Source organism: Malus sylvestris, chromosome 13 (assembly GCF_916048215.2).
Source record: "Malus sylvestris chromosome 13, drMalSylv7.2, whole genome shotgun sequence".
Classification (NCBI taxonomy): Eukaryota; Viridiplantae; Streptophyta; class Magnoliopsida; order Rosales; family Rosaceae; genus Malus; species Malus sylvestris.
In genome coordinates this window covers 4,124,222-4,145,811 of record NC_062272.1, presented here as the reverse complement: position 1 = coordinate 4,145,811, position 21,590 = coordinate 4,124,222, and the positions used below count along the sequence as shown (strand labels likewise).

General features: G+C 38.8%; 7 protein-coding genes and 1 non-coding gene across 9 annotated transcripts; 4 read left to right on the top strand and 4 right to left on the bottom strand.

Moving 5' to 3' along the window:
• Window positions 1-187: 187 nt before the first annotated feature.
• On the bottom strand, window positions 188-2,632 carry LOC126595022 (uncharacterized). The gene is made up of 5 exons (XM_050261343.1): window positions 2,381-2,632; window positions 2,030-2,162; window positions 1,645-1,769; window positions 1,392-1,538; window positions 188-468 (listed from the first exon to the last, which is right to left on the bottom strand). Exons 1-5 carry the CDS (start codon window positions 2,567-2,569, stop codon window positions 334-336), a joined length of 729 nt encoding a protein of 242 aa, XP_050117300.1. The 5' UTR covers window positions 2,570-2,632; the 3' UTR covers window positions 188-333.
• Window positions 2,633-7,882: 5,250 nt separating this feature from the next.
• On the top strand, window positions 7,883-9,372 carry LOC126595018 (uncharacterized). Its single transcript, XM_050261337.1, has 2 exons — window positions 7,883-8,136; window positions 8,293-9,372. Exons 1-2 carry the CDS (start codon window positions 7,947-7,949, stop codon window positions 9,111-9,113), a joined length of 1,011 nt encoding a protein of 336 aa, XP_050117294.1. The 5' UTR covers window positions 7,883-7,946; the 3' UTR covers window positions 9,114-9,372.
• A 149-nt stretch (window positions 9,373-9,521) lies between these two features.
• LOC126595024 (nodulin-related protein 1-like) lies at window positions 9,522-10,378 on the top strand. The gene has a single exon (XM_050261345.1). It carries the CDS (start codon window positions 9,706-9,708, stop codon window positions 10,174-10,176), a length of 471 nt encoding a protein of 156 aa, XP_050117302.1. The 5' UTR covers window positions 9,522-9,705; the 3' UTR covers window positions 10,177-10,378.
• Window positions 10,379-11,073: 695 nt separating this feature from the next.
• On the top strand, window positions 11,074-13,103 carry LOC126595021 (uncharacterized). Its single transcript, XM_050261342.1, has 2 exons — window positions 11,074-11,254; window positions 11,936-13,103. The coding sequence occupies exon 2, from the start codon at window positions 12,049-12,051 to the stop codon at window positions 12,835-12,837; it is 789 nt and encodes a 262-aa protein (XP_050117299.1). The 5' UTR covers window positions 11,074-11,254; window positions 11,936-12,048; the 3' UTR covers window positions 12,838-13,103.
• Window positions 13,104-13,246: 143 nt separating this feature from the next.
• Window positions 13,247-14,873, bottom strand: LOC126595020 (remorin-like). Its single transcript, XM_050261341.1, has 6 exons — window positions 14,715-14,873; window positions 14,548-14,642; window positions 14,198-14,458; window positions 13,781-14,105; window positions 13,610-13,691; window positions 13,247-13,534 (listed from the first exon to the last, which is right to left on the bottom strand). Exons 1-6 carry the CDS (start codon window positions 14,738-14,740, stop codon window positions 13,343-13,345), a joined length of 981 nt encoding a protein of 326 aa, XP_050117298.1. The 5' UTR covers window positions 14,741-14,873; the 3' UTR covers window positions 13,247-13,342.
• A 442-nt stretch (window positions 14,874-15,315) lies between these two features.
• Window positions 15,316-15,389, bottom strand: TRNAT-AGU (transfer RNA threonine (anticodon AGU)). Its single transcript has one exon. It is a non-coding gene; the product is annotated as a tRNA-Thr (tRNA).
• A 3-nt stretch (window positions 15,390-15,392) lies between these two features.
• On the top strand, window positions 15,393-17,340 carry LOC126595017 (pentatricopeptide repeat-containing protein At5g66520-like). The gene has a single exon (XM_050261336.1). The coding sequence runs from the start codon at window positions 15,528-15,530 to the stop codon at window positions 17,136-17,138; it is 1,611 nt and encodes a 536-aa protein (XP_050117293.1). The 5' UTR covers window positions 15,393-15,527; the 3' UTR covers window positions 17,139-17,340.
• Window positions 17,205-19,920, bottom strand: LOC126595019 (probable leucine-rich repeat receptor-like protein kinase At1g35710). 2 transcript variants are annotated; one of them, XM_050261339.1, is made up of 11 exons: window positions 19,574-19,916; window positions 19,348-19,495; window positions 19,163-19,234; window positions 18,873-18,944; window positions 18,702-18,773; window positions 18,446-18,589; window positions 18,272-18,352; window positions 18,103-18,174; window positions 17,851-17,922; window positions 17,507-17,578; window positions 17,205-17,419 (listed from the first exon to the last, which is right to left on the bottom strand). In XM_050261339.1, exons 1-11 carry the CDS (start codon window positions 19,680-19,682, stop codon window positions 17,329-17,331), a joined length of 1,005 nt encoding a protein of 334 aa, XP_050117296.1. In that variant the 5' UTR covers window positions 19,683-19,916; the 3' UTR covers window positions 17,205-17,328. The 2 variants fall into 2 exon arrangements, with proteins under 2 accessions (XP_050117296.1, XP_050117297.1); XM_050261340.1 differs by lacking the exon at window positions 17,205-17,419 and having other exon boundaries at window positions 17,501-17,578; window positions 18,044-18,174; window positions 19,574-19,920.
• Window positions 19,921-21,590: the final 1,670 nt, after the last annotated feature.

Sequence of the window (21,590 nt, the reverse complement as noted above, 5' to 3'; positions counted from 1 at the left end):
GGTTTGGAGGAGGCTGCCGGAGTCGGCAGACATCTTTGAAGGGAGGTGGTGATTATGGTGGTTTCTAAAACCGAGAGATTTGAGTGTGGAGATGCCACATTGTAAAACTTGCATTAAGTCATAACAGCAAGTGAATGCCTAACAACGACACCGTCGACGTCATTTTTTGCGAGAGTAGGCCAACAAGTGGAAGAAATAGTGAAATAAACTGAAATTGACGATAGCCTGCAACAAATCCTTTGGTTAATTACACGAAACTCTCCTATTCTCTCTTTGTTTCTAATGGTCACTCGTGCAGTTTGTTTGCACCTAAAACAAAGCCAGTCGAGAAAATCATCCTTCAATCATGGCCTTAGCAGCGTCGATCAAAAGTGGTCTAAATTCTTTAGAAGCTCGACCAAGCACCGTGAATCCTTCCTTGTCTTCCACGTCCACGTCTGCTCCGTGTCTTATTAGAAGGAGAGAAACCTGTCATCGACACAAATGAATGGAGATCTGAGAAAACATTGAATTATGCTTTCTGTTAGACAAAACTAGAAGTTAATACAAAGTTCTTCCCATGTCAACTTGGTATTAAAATTGATAACATAGAAGTGCACCATTAACATGTACCAAGTGTGAAACAGTTAAAAATTATAACCTAAGGTCTCTGAGTACGAAGAAAAGGTTCAAACCGAGAGGGAAACAATATATGCAGGTCATAATAACTGTTGCAACCTTTGCAGAATTTCTCATCATTTCTCTAAGCATCAATACATTGACCATTGTTCTATCCTTTGCATTATCTTAAACCGAAGGCAGATAATCACATAGCAAAACTGTTAAGTTTATTTCCCATTTACAATGGGCCTATTTGTCTAGCAATAACAAAAACGGAGATGTAAAAGAATGCCAGGAATTCGGAAGAAGAAATTAAACACCACAGGGCTAGAGAAAACAGGTTAAGCACTCATTCAACAGGCTCTAAAAAGCCAGGATCAAGGTCAGTGTTTAAAATCAATTGGAGAAACACCAAAAATCTTCAAGCCCTTCTTACAATAGTTGACATTAGCCAGAAGCATTATATGGTATGAAGCTGCTAAGATAATAATGTAAGGCGCATATTACAGTCAAGTCCATACTAGTCAAAAAAAGACAGAAAGAAATACTGTAAATTGCAACCAAGCATGCATTTCCTAAGGCTAATCTCTTTCCCAACTCTTTATTTCATTGCTAAAATCTGAATCAGAAATGCTCAATCCCAACTGGCTTATTAAAACGAGAGTGTGGAAAGTAGACTCAACAAGGGCAATAAAAGTGGCATTCATGATGTAATTCTTGACCAACCAAACAAATATATCCATGTATGCGGCAAAGATAATAATCTCTTTCTCAGAGTCACCCAAACCTACCTCTTTGTTATCGCAAATCACCGCACCCATGAGAGGAGTCTGACCAGCTTTATCAACAGCATCAACTTCTGCTCCTTCCTCAACTAAAAGCTCACACAGTTCTGATTTTGCAGTGCTCGCTGCCCGGTGCAATGGGGTGCAACCAACCTGAGCACAATGCATACCATATGATCACAAATCAGCAAATACAAAAAAAATTAAAAGAAAAGGTTCCCCTTCCCCAGATAAAACACTATTATGTGATGTTACAAACCTTGTCCTTCAGATTAATATTTGCCCCATGGGAGATCAAACACTGAGTAATCTCAAACCATCCCTTACTGGCAGCATAATGAAGGGCAGATCGACCGCCATTGTTTTTTATATTAACATCAGCTCCTGTTAAAAACCATACAATCAGAACGATGAGATAGCACAACCGGCCATGTTCAAGTAACCACCATTGTTTTTCAAACGATATTCTACTTTAAACCCAATTAAACAGCGAGGAGGGGGATTTGAAACTTGAGTGCGTAGAGGAGCACATCCGCTCTAGCCAACGTGACTACGCCCACCACGTCTACTACATTGCCTGGTTAACGGTGCTACAAACAACACGAAGTCATGAAGCATATAGCCATGAAATCTGACAAATTTACCTTTGCTTAGCAACAGCTCAACTATTTCCGAATTCCCAATGCTGGCCGCAGAATGAAGCGGCGCCCATCCGTCTTCATCCGTGCTGTTTATCACACTCGTTGATTCATCGGCAGCAATCAGCAACTTCACCACCTGAGTCCCCAGAACGCCACAAATTCATCAGCTTCAAAGCACAGAGTATTAAAATTTAAAATTACAATTGAAGCGAAATGAGAACAAACTCAAAGTACTGATTTTCAATTGAAACTGAAATCAAATAGAAAGCAGAGGGCACCCTCAAATGTTCTCTAATTTTCCCTCAGTTTCTCGGGAACCAAACAGGAATTTGAGGAATGCGGGAGAAGACGAACCTCGGAGCGGCCCGAGGAGACGGCGACGTGGAGGATGGAGCGGGCGTCCTCGTTCCTGAGAGAGAAAGCTTCGGCGAGCTGTTTCTGAGAGAGAGATTTGAGAGCCGAAGAATCTCCGGTCTCGGCGGCTTTGAAGAGGTCTTCGGCTTTGAGTTTCTGCTCGGACGGCGCTGGATGATCGATCTCCATGTCCACGGCGAACTGTACGGAGCAAGCTGGGAGTTGGGGGTTTTGGGGATTTTACAGGGAGTTCTTCCCGGTTTACTTCGCGTTGGACAAGTTGACATGTAAGCCCAATACTGGCCCAACTTGAAGCCCATTGCATACGTGGACCCTTCCAGTTCCTTTCAATGTCACTTTGAAGGCCCAGAGTTTGCTATACCCTATGTCTTGTTTGTGTCTATTTACTAGTTTCTTGAAACTTGTTCTTCCATTTATTTCAAAGTTAATTATTTATTTATTTTATTTTATTAATATTTAATTAGTTAACTCTAAGAACAAGTGTTGAGAAATTAGTAAGATCATTTCTAAATGAGATATTAAATTTTAAGTAGAATATCATGTAATCAAATTTGAGGGTAGGAGTAAGTTCCAATCGATATATCAAATTTGACATATGAGAAAAAGTGATGTCAAATAATTTTTAATTACTTTATTGTGTGAGTCCCATTAATGCAACAATCATAGATCTTGAAAATTTATTCTAATTGATTTCTTTTTAAAATGGATCCTACAAATATCATTTATAACATAAAAAAATCAGTTGGAAAAAGAGAAAATCTGACATTGCCACGCCAGTCATCAAATTAACATTTGACATTTATCTTTTGACATCTCCTTTAAAGATGTTCTAAAGAGTCGCAAAGAAAACATGTAGTTAGGGGACAACATACCTTTGCTCACTTTGAAGAGGGAGTGTGTCGTCTCCACTAGCCACAGACCATAGTGTGCGACCATGTCATCCTTGTAACATTACTCGTAAAGGTATGAAATTTTATGGTCATTTGTATTGATTATGTTGTTTGTTTTTTATAAGCGATAATTTTAGTGTGATAAATTATTAGCTGTTGTAGAAAGAATAATCGATGGAGATTAAACCCGTACCAAAATACATAAACATAAACTACTATGGTAAATCGCCATCTACGTTTGCTTATAAAAATGATACTAATCCCACGACGATATCAATATTCTTTTAGTGCACCACTTCAGAAGGTGAGGGTCAAAAAAAAACTTGTCAATAAAATTGATCAATTATTAATCCAATAATATGTATTAATCAAATGTAACTAAACATAGGGCTCCTTTGAAAATGTCTTTTTTTTCCAACCTTTGAAAATGTCTTTAAATTGACTAAAATCGGTTTTAAATAAAATTTTTGAAATTTTCAAAAATACTGAAAGTATTTTTTGCAAAAAAATATCAGTTATGTGTTTTTTTCTAGAAAATACTTTTAAATGTTTTTCAAAAATTTATATGTAATTTCATCTAAAATTTTCAACTATTTTTAAAAGCAATTTCAGCCTATCATATGTCAACGTGTGTGTAAGAGTGGACCAAAATGTTAAGTGCGAAACAGGATAAGATACTGCCACGATCACAAAAATCGTGTGGCCGACAGGGTTGCTCGAGTCCAAAAAGTCCAAGAGGGGTTGTTGAAGGAGTTATTCTTCGCATTATTCACCACACATTTTAACTGTACCATACGTCTCCTTGACTAAAAAGAAATAAAACTAATGAAAATGACTTGAAAACTTTAAGTTTTAATGATAAGGAAAAAATAAAGGGTAAAGTGAATAGTATCAGGATTGACTTTTTAGTGTAAAAATGTGGTTTTTCGTTAAAGTGAACAGTACCTGGTGCTTTTCGTTTAAAGTTCCCTACAAAGAATCAACATAAAGCTTATATGACTATAAACACTTGGTAAATCATCATCTAAAAAAAAAATTAACACAACAACGTAATAAGCTTCAGCTCATGGTTTTTTTTTTTTTGAACAAACGATATTATTCTACTAAAGAGAGATGATGGACTTAGCCTCACAATGGGCTAGTAATAATGTGGTTCAAATTCGCCTTTGGCGATAATCGAACATAAGACATATCACTTACAAATAAAGAAGAATACCACTAAACTGTAATATTAAGTGGCAACTCAAGGTTAATTTTTAGATTGGGTATGTTACGCTCTTAATAAATATGTTGCTAATGCAGTTCCATTAAGGATTGATTTATTTTTATTGGAAGAAATTTCATTACGGTATTGTTTGGATGAGCTATTTTCAAATTCTAAGACATATAGGTCAAATAAAGAAGAGATAGATCGAAAAAATAGGTGGGAATTATTAGAAAATGGAGTTTATGAGCATTACAGAATAGGGAGTTTTAACGAAAAGTCCGCGTTACTGTTTATTTTAATGAAAAATCATATTTTTACACTAAAAAGTCAAACCTGGTACTATTCATTTTACCCTTTATTTTGTCCTTATCGTTAAAACTCAAAGTTTTCAAGCCCTTTTCATTAGTTTTCCTTACAAATATGTGACAAAGATTTGTAAATTACTCATTTCAAATAATCATATACAAATTTCTGTATCACGCCGTTTTCATACTTAAGTAATACATTTTTGGGCAAAAGACTGTTTACTACCCTCATGTTTCGTGGTTTTCAACATTTAGTACATTAATTTTTTTTCATCCCAGAGTCATACCTAAAGTGTTAATTTTGGGACAGTTTGATACATCTGTTAGTCAAACTGTTAGTTCTCCCGTTAAGTGATGACGTGGCACCCATGTGGACAATGATTGGGCGCCACGTGTCATTAAAAATATTAAAAATATTTATAAAAAAAAAAAAAAAAAAACATAATCCCTTCCCAGCAACCCGCACCCTCCCCAGCTTTTTCTTTCTTCTGTTCTTCTTCTTCTTTCTTCTTCTTCTTTCTTCTTCTTTCTTATCTTCAGGATACAAAAATTAAAAAAAAAAAAAAAATCTGGGCTTTCACCCATCCTGACCCCCATCCCTCCTTCTCCCTCCCTTATCTTCAAGATTTAAAAATTTAAAACAAAAAAAATAAAAAATCTGGGCTTTCACCCATCCTGATCCCCTCCCTCATTCTCCCTCCCTTCTCTTCCCTGCACCCATCCTCCCCGCACACCCACCCATTCCCCTCCTTCTCCCTCCCTTCTCTTCCCTGCACCCATCCTCCCCGCACACCCACCCATTCCCCTCCTTCTCCCTCCCTTCTCTCCTCTGCAGTTCACACAGAGATCTCTCACCCTCCCTCCAATCCCTAACCCTAACATTAATATGGTATAAAAAAATCAAAATCTGGAATTGCAGGTCGTCGGACTTGATGGGTCCTCAATGGGCCTTCGATCTCCGCCATAACCCCCGTGTCGACGAAGCTTGACCTCCTCCCAGTGGCTTCGGAATGAGGGGTGGGAGGGCTCCGTGTGGACTGCAGAGGAGAGAAGGGAGGGAGAAGGAGGGGAATGGATGGGTGTGCGGGGAGGATGGGTGCAGGGAAGAGAGGGGGGGGAAGGAGGGAGGGTGTCGGGATGGGTGAAAGCCCAGATTTTTTTTATTTTTTTTTTGTTTTAAATTTTTAAATCCTGAAGATAAGAAAGAAGAAGAAGAAGAACAGAAGAAAGAAAAGGAAAAAAAAAAAACCGAATCTGGGAAGAAGAAGAAGAAAAATCTGGGGAGGGTGCGGGTTGCAGGGAAGAAGTAGGGGATTATGGTTTTTTTTATTTTTTATTTTAATATAAATATTTTTAATATTTTTATATTTTTAATGACACGTGGCGCCCAATTATTGTCCACATGGGCGCCACGTCATCACTTAACGGGAGAACTAACTGTTTGACTAACGGATGTATGAAACTGTCCCAAAATTAACACTTTAGGTATGATTCTGAGATAAAAAAAATTGATGTACTAAATGTTGAAAACCACGAAACATGAGGGTAGTAAACAGTCTTTTGCCCTACATTTTTATTCTTTTGTTGCAAGGACAGAGGCAGCTAAGACCCACTAGGGACAACTGGCCTAACTAAAGTTTTGTGTAGAGGAAAAAAATCAGAAGAATTTATCATATTTAAGTATTTTGGTTAGCTACTTAGTACTACAGTCTAGTAGTATTCTTCTTCACTTGTAAGTGAGAAGTCTTAGGTTCGATTCTCGTCAAAGACGAATTTGAACCACATTATTGCTAGCTCATTATGAGGCTAAGCCCAATCTATTCTCTTTAGTGTAAATAATATCGTTAGTTAAAAAAACATTTAGTTGAAATTTGCAACAAATATGTATAATAAGTTATTATTGTGAAAAATGTCCACAAGTTGACTTAATAAAATTTTAAAATAAAAGAAAAGCAATGAAATTATAAAATAAAAAAAAAATTTACTCTCACAAATTTTTGTTTTCAAAGTCTTGAAATTGGCTCCCACTAAGACCATCTCTAACCTTTGGGCTAAAATCTAAAATTTTTAGCCTAGAGACATTTTTTCTGTTCCAATCCTTGTGGCTTAAATTTTTTAACCTAAGATTATTAAAGAATAAATTTAAGCTAATTTAAAAAAAAAATATTATGTACACTATTATAATTTAATTTTATGAACATTTTAACCTAAAAATATTTAAATTCCGATAAATATTGAAAAATCATTAAATTTGGTTGAATTTTGAGTTAAATAATTTTTTTAATTATTTTAGCCGTTGGATTTAAATTTGGGTAACTATATATATATAGTTTACATTTAGATTTGATTATATTCGATCTCAACCGTTGGATTCAATAAATCCTATGAGACATGATCATATGGATGAGGTCTAGTGGTGCCCACACCATTTTCTGGGCTAAATCCTAAGGAGAATTTGACTTTTGTTTGGCTTTTAGCTTTTAATCTACACATTTAGCATGAGCTGGGTTGGACTTGGGAGAAAATAAAACCTTAAAAATAGCATTTAGCTCAGAGTTGGATTTGATCTAAAAAAAATTAACTCAGTCCTTGCTCATCTGTGATTTTTCATCGCTATGTCAAATCTTTATAATTTGAAAATTCGATAAATATTTGTCTAAAGAAAAATGAAATGACTTCAAGGGATTGAAATAAAGAAAATGTTTCCTTTTGGCTTTTCAGCTGTAAGCGAGACGTGGATTTAACATCACCACGTGAAAGGTCCACCGACAATTATAAAATAAATCCAAATATCCGGATTTGGATCCTCTCCGGATCCCTTCCCTGGGGATCCCGGGGATCAAGGCACAATGACCGTTCATCAAATATCGTGCGGCCAAAATTAAATGATTTTATATTTTTAAAAGTAAATCAGTCTCGTTTTGCGTAAAACATTTAATTATGACCGCACGATCTTTGATGAACGGTCCTTGTATCTTGATCCCCGGGATCCCCAGGGAGGGGATCCGAAGAGGATCCAAATCCCAAATATCCATCCACCGAGAAGCATGTGCAAGTCGATTTATATGTAACCGGCTTCCACCCGTTTTATTAAATCCTCCTCACAAAGCAAAAGCAGTAGATCTACTTTTCTTCACTCACTGATGGATCGGCTTTCATCAGCTTTCTCTTCCTTAGGTTACGGGGACAAAGACGACGATGGTCAATACGATGGCCAGAGAAAATCCGGGACAGAGGGTCACCACCGGTCCGGAGGTTACGGGGACAAAGACCAAGACGATCAATATGGTGGCGAGAGAAAATCCGCGACTGAGGGTCACCACCGGTCTGGAGGTTACAGGGAGAAATACCAGGACGATCAGTATGGCGGCGAGAGAAAATCTGTGACCGAGGGTCACCACCGGTCCGGAGGATATGGGGACAAATACCAGGAAGATGAATATGGTGGCGAGAGAAAATCCGCGACTGAGGGTCACCACCGGTCCGGAGGATACGGGGACAAATACCAGGAGGATGAATATGGTGGCGAGAGAAAATCCGCGACCGAGGGTCATCACCGGTCCGGAGGATACGGGGACAAATACCAGGACGATGAATATGGTGGCGAGAGAAAATCCGCGACCGAGGGTCACCACCGGTCCGGAGGATACGGCGACAAATACCAGGATGATGAATATGGTGGCGAGAGAAAATCCGCGACTGAGGGTCACTACCGGTCCGGAGGTTATGGGGACAAAGACCAGGAAGATCAATATGGTGGCGAGAGAAAATCCGCGGCTGAGGGTCACCACGGGAAGCCGGAGGGCCACTACGGGAAGCCGGGACATGCTGCACCGACGACGAGCGAGCTGATGTCTAGTGCCAAGATTGTGGCGGAAGCAGCCAAATCTTCGATGAACAAAGGCGGCGGGGAAAAGATCGACAGAGCTAGGGTTTCGGAGGCTGCTAGTAACATCCTAAGCGCTGCCGCGCACTATGGGAAGCTGGACGAGAAAGAAGGACTTGGGAGTTATGTTAGAAGGGCTGAGGATATGCTTCACAAGTACGGCAGCGGCGGCGGCGGAAGCGGCGGAGGAGGAAGCCACTACTCTTCTGAGTCTCATAACTCTGGAGGAGGAGGCCACTACTCTTCCGAGTCTCATAAGCATGGTGTGGGGAAGGAGAGAAGAGACGATGATGAGAACTATCCGGTGAGCGGAGAGCATGAGACTAAGAAGAAACATGGTAAAAAGGATGAGGAGGAGGAGGAGGGTGGATCAGGTGGGTTTGGTGATTATCTTAAGGTGGCTCAGGGATTCTTGAAGAAGTGATGATCGTCATAATTAATCACTAATTATGTAAGGTTATTATCCTCATGATCCTGCGGCACTCTCACTTAATTTGGCTTTCTTAGTTGTTAACTTAATTATGATGTTAGTTAAAGTTTGTTTTACTTTCTGTATTTGGTTTTAGGCCTTCCATTTCCATTGTGTTTTCCTGTGTATTATGTGTATGTATTTCTTAAGCAATTGTGTTTGTGTCATGTAGAAGATTTATGTATATGTGGGCTCTACTTTTCTTTCAAATAAACCCTCAATGCATATAAGACATCGATCGTACATTTAAATGTTGCGCCCTATCGAAGTTTTTCTCGGTGAGGAACGAGTGGCCGTAAAAATTCTGCTTAAATATTTGGCTATGATAATTAAAGAATAAAAAAAAGTGAACCATCAATTAACATCACCCAAAATAAAAGCTGTTTGTGGATAATGCATTAAAAACGGGTACATCACAAAGTGGAGAGAATATATACCCATGGAGAGTGTCGTATATATTCAACAAAAAGCTAATCAATTTCTCATCACTATATGAAAAAAAAATAAAAAAATATAAAGCACTGCTACATTTTCTTTGAATTAGCTAATGGATCGGCATCATGGGGATGAAAGGGATGAAGAGGATGATCAGGGCGAACATCGTGAGCGGAAAATGGGAGGAGCGAAGGAGAAGGGCGGGAAGCCATCGATGGGGGAGGTGATGTCGAGCGCGAAAATTGTGGCGGGCGCGGCTAAAGGGGAGAAGTACGACAAAGCTGAGGTTTGCAAGGCTGCCAGCACCGTTCTAAGCGCTGCCTCCGCATACGGTGGTTTGGACGAGAAGGAAGGCATGGGGAGTTACATCGGCAAGGCAGAAGGTTTGCTCCGCAAGTACGGCGGTGGTGGCACAGAAGGTGAGGGAGGTGGCCACAAAACTTCTCATTCTTCAGCTTCTGAGTCGGAGGAGAGCCCTAAAAGCAAGAAAAAGCACACTAAAAAGGATGACGGTGAGGAGGAGGGTGGGCATGGTAAATTTGGGGGCTATTTAAAGATGGCTCAAGGTTTCATGAAGGACTAATCCAGCAATCATCGTTAATCATTAATTACGTAAAGTTAATTGTCCACTTCAAGAAACTTAGATACACAGATATGTCAGGTGACAATGCAAGGCAATGATGCAGTGAACATTATAACGTGATTCATTTGAAGTACCGATACAAAACAATATTTTCGTTGCATGGAAGTTTTTCTAGCATAATAAAAGAATATTATAAATTCCATATGTAAATTCCACATTATATTAAATTTGATTAATGAGACAGCTAAACTGAAAAAATCCGGTGCCAAATTGGTGTCTCTAAACATAATCTAAACAGATTTAGGTGATACTTTTCTTTTGGAAAATAGATTTAGATGTACATAGACGGGTTAGTCTTCAATAGTCCGTTCTACAAAATATCAATTGAATTGATAAAATAAAAATAACATTTTATCAATTCAATCTTAACTGTTTATTTTCCATACTACTGAGTAATCTGGACTATCATAATTAGACACATCAAACCATCTATATTTGTATCAGGTCTGCCCAACAAAACTTTGATTTTTCTTGGTTGGTTTCAAAAAACAGATAAAAATAATAATATTTAATTTGTATCCTATTCTATTCTCCCCCTCTGTTTGCTCTTTTGTTTTTCCAACGGAAAGGTACCGGATTCCTTTCCATCTAATTCATTTAGTTTGGGATCTGGACCGTTGAAATTTGATTCAACGGCTACAAATATAAGAGCCCCTTTAAAAATGATAATAAGTGTAGCTGTTTGATTAAATTTCAACGGTCCAAATTCTGAATTAGGTGGATAAGGTGAAAAGGGATCAGGGGGAGATCTGTTTCCTTTTCCAACAAAGGACCTAACCAGAATCCTTGTTGACCAAACAAACCAGAATCCTTATGACACGGGTTTGCCACCTGGCACCTACCCTAATTTTTAACACCGTTACGTTCTCTACGGCTCCTTTTCTTTGTCCTTTTAACACGGTAGCTGCAGAGGAACAGAGGAACCGAGGAACCGAGCTCTGCTCGCTCATTCATCTGCCGCTCTCTCCGCCCTCTTTCTACATCCCCCCACTGCAGTTTCAGTCAATCTTGTTAAAAGGTAAAGTTTTGACCTCCAAATCGTCCCCTTTATATCTTAATTTGCTTTAATCGTCAATTCGAATCTACGTAAATATATGCCGCATTGAAATGTTGAATTTTGGGATAATTGTTTGTTCTGTTCCTTGTTAAAAGCTTGTTAATTTCGCCTGTCAATACTGTGATCGTGCAAATTACTAGAACCCCAAATCATATTTTGCTTAATTATTTGTTGGGTAGTTCATATCCTAGCACTTTGGTTTCTCCATCAGAAATCAATTTATGAGTTTTGGTGGGTACTTTAAAATTATGCTGCATTGTGTTAAAACTTAAGGATTTTTATGTTAACCTTAGAGAATGGTAAAGTATTTCATGTTCTAGAACCTAAATTGTTGTTGGTTATTCTTTGATTTTTCCCAGTATGCTAAGTGATTGTGCAAATTATAAGGTGTCTACTTCACTGGTGTAATAAGGACTCTACTGTGAAATGGGTAATTGTAATGATTGGGGTGTCTCGATTCGGAAGTAATTTTCATCAAGCAAGTTTGTGTTAAGGATTTTTGGTGCTGGGTTGGTCTATTGTTGCAGGGGTTGCCAATGTCATACATGTTTTTGTGTATTTGTTGAATAAATTACTTTTTCACGTCGAAAAAGGATATGGATATTCAAATTTGTAGGAACTAAACTAGCTTACTGTTGACAGGGTAAAATTGAAGAATTTTTGAAGATTCAAGTTTCATGGTTGAATGGTGTTGCAGTTTCTGCGGTTTTAGTAATTAACCCCTTAATTTGTGTCGCCCTTATTTATTTGTTACGATGTGGGGTTTTGCTTCAAATGCTTTCACAAGCGTTGGACTAAAAAGAAGCTCATCAGAGCCGAGTCAGGTTTGCTTGGGCTCCTCGGACGATGAAGTCTGCTCGAATTCAAGCCGAGAGGAAGGGTTAGAATGCCCTATATGCCTGGAATCTTTCAACATTGTCGAGAATGTGCCCCATGTCTTATGGTGCGGTCATACCCTGTGTAGAAACTGTGTCTTGGGGCTTCAATGGGCTCTCGTAAAATTATCCTCTCAAAAGTTTAAGATCCCATTTTTCATTTCTTGCCCTTGGTGCCACCAGTTGTCCTTGCGGCTGATTTATAAGGGTAATCTAAAGTTTCCTCGCAAGAATTTCTTCCTTCTGTGGATGGTTGAGAGCTTTAATGGTGATAGGTTAAAGTTTGTTCCTGCAATCAGTGGGGAAAATCAACTAATTGGTTCTCCAATAGCAAGTTTGGCTATTGGAAATCAAGCTGCCAACGGTAACCTGAGGAGGAACCATTCTAGTTGTCCTTCACTTTCAAGGCATAACCGTGATGATAGGGGTGGCCATGTGGAGCGGCATCAATTCTCCCTGCACAAGTCTTTGGATTGCTTCATTCACATTACTTCCAAGTTCCCATTAGTCATATTGTTTCTCGTGATTGCATTTTTCGCAATACCTGGCAGTGCTATTATTTTGGCAATCTACTTGTTACTCACAGTTGTTTTTGCAATTCCATCTTTCTTGTTGTTGTACTTTGCATACCCTATTTTGGATAGGCTGGTAAAGGAGATAAGCTCGTGACACATCAAATTGAGTCTTCGCTATCCAAAGCCTTCTCAGATTCTGTTGTGTGTATGACAGTGGAAGTTTCAAGAGTGTATGTGGCAAGTTTTCTTGGGTAATTTGTAAGTTCCGACTTCTGTGTCTAAATGATCATCACTGATGTAACTATCATTATTAGTTTGAAGTAGCTGATTTCCTTTTGCCCAAGCTTGAGTACTCTCAAGATTGTTGCTCATGTTATTTTAGATGAGGTAATGAAAATTATTGTAGTGAATTTACATGCATGCTTATTTGAAATCCGCAGAAAATGAATAGATGGCTATGATGTCTAATTTGCTATATGAAATGAGTGCCTATTAGTTAGTTTGTAATAGGAAATTCCTTTGTGTTTAATTTATACATGTTTTAGATATGGTACGGCTAATAATGCGGTGGAACTCTTATTATGATTACACTCTGAGTGAAAATACAGGATCGTGAAAGAAATTTTACACTCTCGAAACTCGGTGAGCAACTGGTCTAGTTACAAGCAGAAGCATGTTTTAGGAGCTTTCCCTGTTGTTCTCATTGCATTTGCCTTTTCTTTCACCTTCAAGACTTCTTTCCTATGCCTCTCCTCTGCCTCTGCCCTAGCTCCTTGTGCAATCTGTTTGATAGTTTCCATCTCGCTGCTGAACTTTTGTAGTGCTTTTGCTCTTTTTCGCTCTACTTCACTCTGCTTTTCCAATAAGTGGATTATTAGTTCATGATCAGATTATTGATTATATATGAAAATAAAATGAAGCAAAACCTCTATTTTATGGAGATGGTTTGTGCTTTTCTTCTTCTTCTTCTTCTCCCATGCAAGTATTGTGGCGTTTATTTTCTCATGCCTGACAATGATATGGCTGTCAAAACCTATATGTAACATGATGTTTCAATTATAAATTATGAAAATGATCGCCGATTTCTGAGTAGCTACCTTTCTTTGAGTCTAGCGATCTCAGTTTCCTCCCAAATATCTGCTTGTGTTTTCGTTGTTCCAGGTCCTGTTGAACTCGGCCTCCTGGTTTCATTCCAATGGCTTTCAGGTTTCCTAGTTGTGGACAGATTGGGTTTCGGCGCTGCAGTTTCAGGGTTTACACCACCAGCGCTGTTTGACTGTTTATCAGCAAAAGTTGGAGTTTTCTTGATAGATGGGGCAGGAAGGACGGCCTTTTCGGGGTTCTTCCTGGTTGTGGCAATGCTTATTGGTGCCTTGCCATGCGGATCTTCTCGTTCTGGAGTCCTTTTCGTCGAACCTCCACCTAATACAGAACATCTTCTTGGTTCTAGTTTGAATGCTGGAAACTCAGTGTTTAGGGTCGTTAACAATGTTATGCGTATAAGATACTTTTACCTGAGAATATTTTGGAAAATCTTCCAGATTCCGGCTTTGAAATTGTTGTTTCTTCCCTTCCGCTCTTGATCCTCTCCAAAGTTGGTTTGCGCTCATAGCCCGTCCTTTTCTTATCAGAGATGGCCGAATCTTCGATTGATTTAACGGCCAATGCAGCAGCTCCCACCGCAGTTGCATGCTTCATTGCATTGCTAGCATCATAATCCTGACTCGTTTTTCCCGAGAGCTGTCTCTGGAACCAGTTCTGGGTCTTCCTTTTCTCTGCAAGAAATAGCTTAAACCACTAACAAAATTTGTTCCCTCACCAAACCATTTTGTATATTATGCAGAGACAAAGAGCCATATATTACCTTTGAAAGACTCAGTTTTCTGCGGCGGTATTCTTCGGCCGTAGACGCTGCCTGACTCTTCAGTCTTCTCTTGTCCTGCACCGGAAAATCTCAACCTAACAATAGTGATTAGTAATCATAATTACATAATCAAAGTCGAATATTTTCGGGGTTAAGGGCCGAATTACCTCATTTGGTTAACGAAAGGCTCCATTCTTTCAGACGAAACGAACTCGGAATTTGCTTCTCTGTGAATAAGGGTTTGGTGCTCATAGTCTGGTGTTTGTTTGAAGGATAAAGTAGAGAAGATGAGAGCTTGTAGAAAGCTAGTTAGTAGGCTAGTTAGTAGGCTTACTTTGCACGCAAGTTAGGGCCTTCTGGTGAAGGAAAGTATTGCTTCTTTTCAATGATTCTTAGCTTTCAGAATTCTAAAAGAAAAAATTCCATGAAACAATTTTGCAAATCTTTATATTTCGAATAAAGTACTTAATATTCCAAAAGAAGATAAATGAGTAAAAGTAGAAGAAACAACAAAATCAGTCATAATTTGAAACGCGTGCATTAGCTTTTTCTTTTATGCTTTTAAGAAGTTTATGAACAAGTGTTATATCTAAATCAGAAATATTGAGAAATAACTCGTTAACTATAAGGAACTAAACAATATTTAACCGAGAAAAAGACGATACATACTAGATTAGAAATGCCAACCTTCCCCAATGGAAAGTCACTCCTTTGATTCTCACTTCAACATTCTCGGCTAAAAATAATGAAATAAAAAACATAGAAAGATGCTTTCATTGAGAGTTGAACTCAAGACCTCCCGCTTACTAAACGGGTGCTCTAACCAACTGAGCTATGAAAGCATTCCTGCTGATACCCTTAGCCGAAACGTTTTTATTAAAACCGATCAAACTAACACATATGGGCTTTCGAAATCTACCAATACATCATTCTTTCCCACTTCCATTCCCATCAATTGAACATGAAGGTGTCGGGTGCCCATGGCATTATACAGCAGCAGCAGCACCACCAGCAGATGTCTCCAACTGCTAGAGAAATGCAAGAACATGAAGCACTTGCAGCAGGCTCACGCCCAAGTCTTCACATCTGGGCTCGGCAGCAACAGCTTTGCTTTGAGCAGGCTCTTGGCCTTCTGCTCGGACCCACGCCATGGAAGCCTCTCCCATGCTTGGAAGCTCTTCCAACACATCCCACAGCCCACAGTCTGCATCTACAACACAATGTTGAAATCTTCACTGCTCAGAAATGAACTCATCCTGACCGTCCATGTGTTTACCAAGATGTTGCAGAACGGGATGTGCCCAGATAATTATACCCTCCCTTATTTGGTAAAGGCTTGTGCGAGGATGCAAAGGTCTTGTCTTGGGGAATTGGTTCATGGGCTCTGTTTGAAATTGGGTTTTGTTTCTGATATCTTTGTGGGTAATTCTCTGGTGGTTATGTACTGTGCGTCTGATGATATGAAGGGTGCACGGTACGTGTTCGACGAAATGCCTAGCTTAAGTGTAGTTTCATGGACGGTCATGATTTCTGGGTTTGCAAAGGTGGGCGATCTTAACATGGCGAGATTGTTCTTTGATGAAGCTCCGGTGAGGGACAGAGGAATATGGGGTGCCATGATTTCTGGGTATGTGCAGAATAGTTGTTTCAAGGAAGGTCTCTATTTGTTCCGGTTGATGCAGTTTACGGATATAGAACCTGATGAGGCAATTTTTGTGAGTATTTTATGTGCGTGTGCTCATTTGGGAGCTCTGGATACTGGGATTTGGATTCACTCGTATTTGAATCGGCTTCGGTTGCGGTTGAGTGTTCGTTTGAGCACTGGTCTTATCGACATGTATGCTAAATGTGGGAGATTGGAGTTGGCTAGAGGACTGTTTGATGAAATGCTGCAACGAGACACGGTTTGCTGGAATGCGATGATTTCGGGAATGGCAATGCATGGAGATGGCGAAGGTGCACTTGAACTGTTTAGAGAGATGGAGGCTGCTAGGGTTAGGCCAGATGATGTTACTTTCATTGCTTTGTTTACTGCTTGCAGTTATTCCGGCATGGCAGATGAAGGAATGAAGGTGTTTGATAAAATGTGTAGGATATACAACATTGAGCCGAAAAGCGAACACTTTGGATGTTTTGTTGACCTTCTAAGCCGCGCTGGGCTCTTCGAAGAAGCAAAGGAGATAATTGCAAGAATACCCACTTCAAGTAAACCCTCGGAAGAAGCGGTGGCTTGGAGAGCATTTCTCAGTGCTTGTTGCAATCATGGACAAGCTCAACTAGCTGAGGTTGCTGCGGAGAAGCTCTTTCAGCTGGAACGGCATAGTGGGGTCTATGTCTTGCTCTCGAATTTATACGCAGCTTCGGGGAAGCACGGTGATGCCAGAAGAATCAGGAATTTGATGAGAAACAGGGGAGTAGAGAAGGCTCCGGGTTGCAGCTCGGTCGAGATCAATAGGGCAGTTCATGAATTCATTGCCGGGGAGAAAACTCACCCGAAAATGGATGAAATTCAACTAGTTTTGGAGACCATAAAAAAGCACTTGGATTTTTCAGGCAGCGATCAATATTTGTTTCTAGTTGACCAGACTTAAATCAAAGCACTTGGATTTACCATATAAGCAACTCCTTGGGGAGTTAGCGACATAGGAACTCATCAGTCACGGCAAAACTTCGTCGATACAGATTTCTATTTCATTAATTCAGAGACCATATGAACCCTTGTTTGGGCAGTACTAAGCACAATTGGTTAAAACAAATAAATAAAAGTTCGATGTCTTTTGACTAAACGAGAAATTCCGTGTCGGTGAGCTCGAGAACTTTGTGTATGCCTATTGGTTTTACGCCTGGTCGGAATGCATTCCCCTCAATATACCTGTGATGAACATGCAACCAAGATATCAAATAATTTGCTACATAAGTTCAGGAATTAAAAGTTTCCGAGTTCCAGGCAGAAGCTTACATGTCTTTCAAAAATGGGTGTTTGTAGAAGGCATCGGGAATTCTCCCAGAAAATTGATTGTGATCCAAGTACCTAAAATCGATAAAACAAAAATCTCGATCAGAAATGAAAGAAATTACATATTCATTCCTCAATCTTATGTAAGGGTAGATCCTTTGTCAAGGTTGTTCAGTTAGCCCAAGGTTTGCTATAATAATGATATTAAGTTCGCTGGTATCGCAAGAGTCTAGATTCAAGTTGAATATTGGGATAAAGAAAGAGGAGGCAACTCCTCGATGAAAGTTTCGACACCAACTAGTATAGCACAAATGCAAAGAGAATAAATATCATAAGAAGAAACTCACAAGTAAGTCAATCTCGGAATATGGGAAAGTCCTAATGGAACAATCCCAGACATCTTGTTGTAAGATAGGTACCTGTAACCAATCAAAAGAATTAACCCAACAAACTTCTTCTCCGGTAAATACATAATAAAATCCATCCTCGATGATGATAGTAACTCAAGAGTTCAGAAGCAAAACTTCAAAGGAGACATACAAGATTTCCAATGAGAAAAAGAAAGAAAGAAAGACCGAGAGAGAGAGAGAGAGAGATACAAGATTTCCAATTTGGTCAAGTTGGCGAGCTGTGTTGGAATCCCACCCGTAAGGTAGTTGTTGTTTAGGTAACTGCACATCCCAGTTTCAAAAACAATCACTTAATCTTTCATGTCATTTATACTAGAGGTAAAAGTAATTATGTATTCACCAACTTGGATTAACTTACAGGTTACGCAAAGCTGGAAAGCAGCCCTCAATACGTATGAGTTCCCTAATAGTACCCACCAAATGATTGTTACCAACATCCCTATGAACAAATAGCATCACAACGGCACACACGTTAGTAACCAGATACAGATGCATTATCATTAACAACATGTGAAGACTTATGTAAACATACAAATGCCGAAGATTTTGCAGAGTTCCTAGTTCTGGAGGAATCCTCCCAACAAGGCGATTTTCTTGCAGATAGAGATAACGAAGCTCAGGAAGATTAGCAAGCTCCTTCGGGATTTCCCCCTTAAAACTATTAAAGCTTAGATGCCTGCAGAACGATTAGTTGATAAAAAATAGTGAATAAGTAAATCACGGTGAATTAGTAGTCCAAACAAGAAAATTCAAAGACATTGCGAAAGAAAGAATCAAAATTCACTCACAAATGGGTCAAACTCTTGAGTTCACCAATTTCAGGAGGAATGACATCTTGTAGCTTATTCCATCTCAAATTACTGAGAAGCAACGATAATTAGTAAAGAATTAGAAATCTAATCATAGATGTTCAATAGAAACCAAATTAATCTTAAACAAAAAGAAATAGGGGGGTGTACAGCATTTTGAGACGCTTCAAACGTCCGATTTGCGGAGGAATTGGGCCGGTCAGCTTGTTGTTATGGAGATCCCTGTGACACAGACACAGTCCCATACATATATAGCAGATTTTTTAAAACAAAGATCAAGTTTTGAGTGTTGACAAAAACTAAGAAACAACTTATGGGTTATTAATGATGTATTTGCAGCTTATAAATTAAAGATTTTGAAACGTCAATTTGTATCAATTGTGATAATTGCTAAGAAATTAAAGAACAGCAGATTGAAGAGATGGTGGTCTTGGTCTTACAGCCTAGTGAGATCCAAGAGATTGGTGACGGCAGTAGGAAAAGGCCCAACAATTGAGACTGCATAGACCTCCCTGCAAATTTCCAAACAAAAAACAACACATAAATGCACAATCTTCGGTTAAAACCAAAAACTCCGGGACATCGGATCGCATGGAATGGAACGTGGAAGAAGTGATGTTCTTACAATTCGGTGACGACTCGGTAATCCCCTTGAGTGGAGCAAGTGACGCCGGACCACGGCGGAAGGTCGCCGTCTCCGCACGGATCGTCTCCGACCCAGGCGTACACCACTCTCCAACCCAGCGACGCCTTGATCTCGTTCAGTGCTTTCACTGCCCAAAGAAACCACCAATTACCATTAACTCCCAAATCACAAACGCAGAGAGGGAGAGAGAGGCGGGAGGACTTACTGTCGCGTTTGAGGGTTTTGGCGTCGAGAAGCAGCGGAGGGAAGACGAGGAGGAGGAGGAGGAGCACCAGAGAAAACGCGGCAATTGGAAGACGAAGCGCCATTGTCATCTCCAAAAGAGAATTTCGGAATCTCTGATCTCGGACTTCTTCACTCACACACAGTTTCAACTCGGATTAAGCAAGTGGCATTTAATTATCTGATTAGATATAAACCTCTGCACTTAATTATGATTTGTTAAGTAATTAGCTGAGAGATTACTGATTTCACTTGAGCTTCTTCAATCTCTCCAAAGTCTTCTTCTGCCAAACGCGGAATTGCAACTCTGCTTTCGTCCGTCGGTGACCTTTTTTTCTTAATTTTTTAATTTAATTTAGGGATGAATTCAATTGAGAATTTAAGAGGTTTTAATGGATTTATAAATTCATAGATTTTTATTGGGTTTAATTGATTTGTAAATTTCATATAAAATTTTGATTCAATTATTTCGAAATATCATGGGAAGAGATGAGATTTGTAGATACTTAAAATACACTACGAAATCTCTCAAATTCCCTTTAATTCCTCAATTTTCTCAAATTCTTTAAAATCAATTTATAATTGAATACACCGAAAATGTTATAAACTTCTTTAAAATTCTAATTGAATACATCCGGATTTCTAAGAATTTTAATAAACTATCTTAAAATTCTAATTAAATACACCCTGAATTTTAGATAATCACTTAAAATCTTGATTGAATACCCCTTAATTCATTAAAAGAATTAAAATCTCTCACAATCTCAATTGAATACAACCAATTTCCTTCATTTCTATTGGTCGGGCCTCCTCCGGGTTTGTTTTCTTTGGGCCTCCTCCCGGGTTTTTCTTTTGAGCCCGGTCTAGTTTAGTTATCTACGGGTGTACTCATGGGCCGTTTTTGGGCCTTTCATTTTTCTCTTTTCAATATTACTAGAGCAGTATTGAGCAACGAGACTTCGAATTCAAATTTCAAAAAAATATAAATAATTTTAATCAACTGAGTTATAAATTTCATGCATCTTTTGATTCTTCTTTGTCTTCTAAAACTTTATTATTCTTAATTTTTCGAAATAACATTTTAATCTCAAGGATAGAGCATTGTCTTCTGCTAATACATCTCTAACAAGAACTCGATTTTATCCTTGGCGTTGTTCAAAAAAGTAAAGATGTGTTAGTCAATTTACTCCACGACCTTGTAAGGTATCGTTTGAATATTTTTGTTTACACCCAATAACGCGTTTCGTTATTAAATGCACCTTCATGATATATGCAATTTATAATTCACCTTAGTATACGAGGAAAGCGAGAGATGTATGAAATATAGGACTTTGTTATGACATGAATATCATGGGAAACACATTCATTAACCAAAAGACCAATTGTGTCACGGGATTCACCTCACCTTATATGGGAATGGGAGATGCTATTCTCTTGGTTGACAAATTTAGGAAATTAATTTCAAGTACGTCACCTCAATTGTAATAAATTTTCGAGTGTATTAGAAATGGTCTAGTACACTAAATGTAATAATACAATTAGCTGATTTTAACACTTGTGCATCGAGCCGTGTTCCCGCACACTAAAAATTTCCACTCAATTGTGACATGAAACATGTTATATATCATGGAACATTTATGAACATGAAGTGAAGGCAAAAATTGAAAACCTGAAATCTAAATTAAATTCATTCATATATTTCATAGCTACAGAAGCTTCAACTGACTATACATACCCGAAGACTTTAAATTCGGACCCACATGGTACAAGTCCACTTTGACCTCAGAAAAAAGAAGAAGCTGTAGATCCAAAATATATTTATGACATTCATGGGCTTCTTTTGAGTTGCATGATCCCGCGAAGAACATCAATTCAAGAAAATTTGAGGACCCATTTCCATGCTCGTTTTTGCCGCTTCCACAAAAACTTGTCTCGTGACTTTAATTACGTACTAATTAAATCGACTTAACTATACTAAACAAAATTAAGGTGGTGATGCT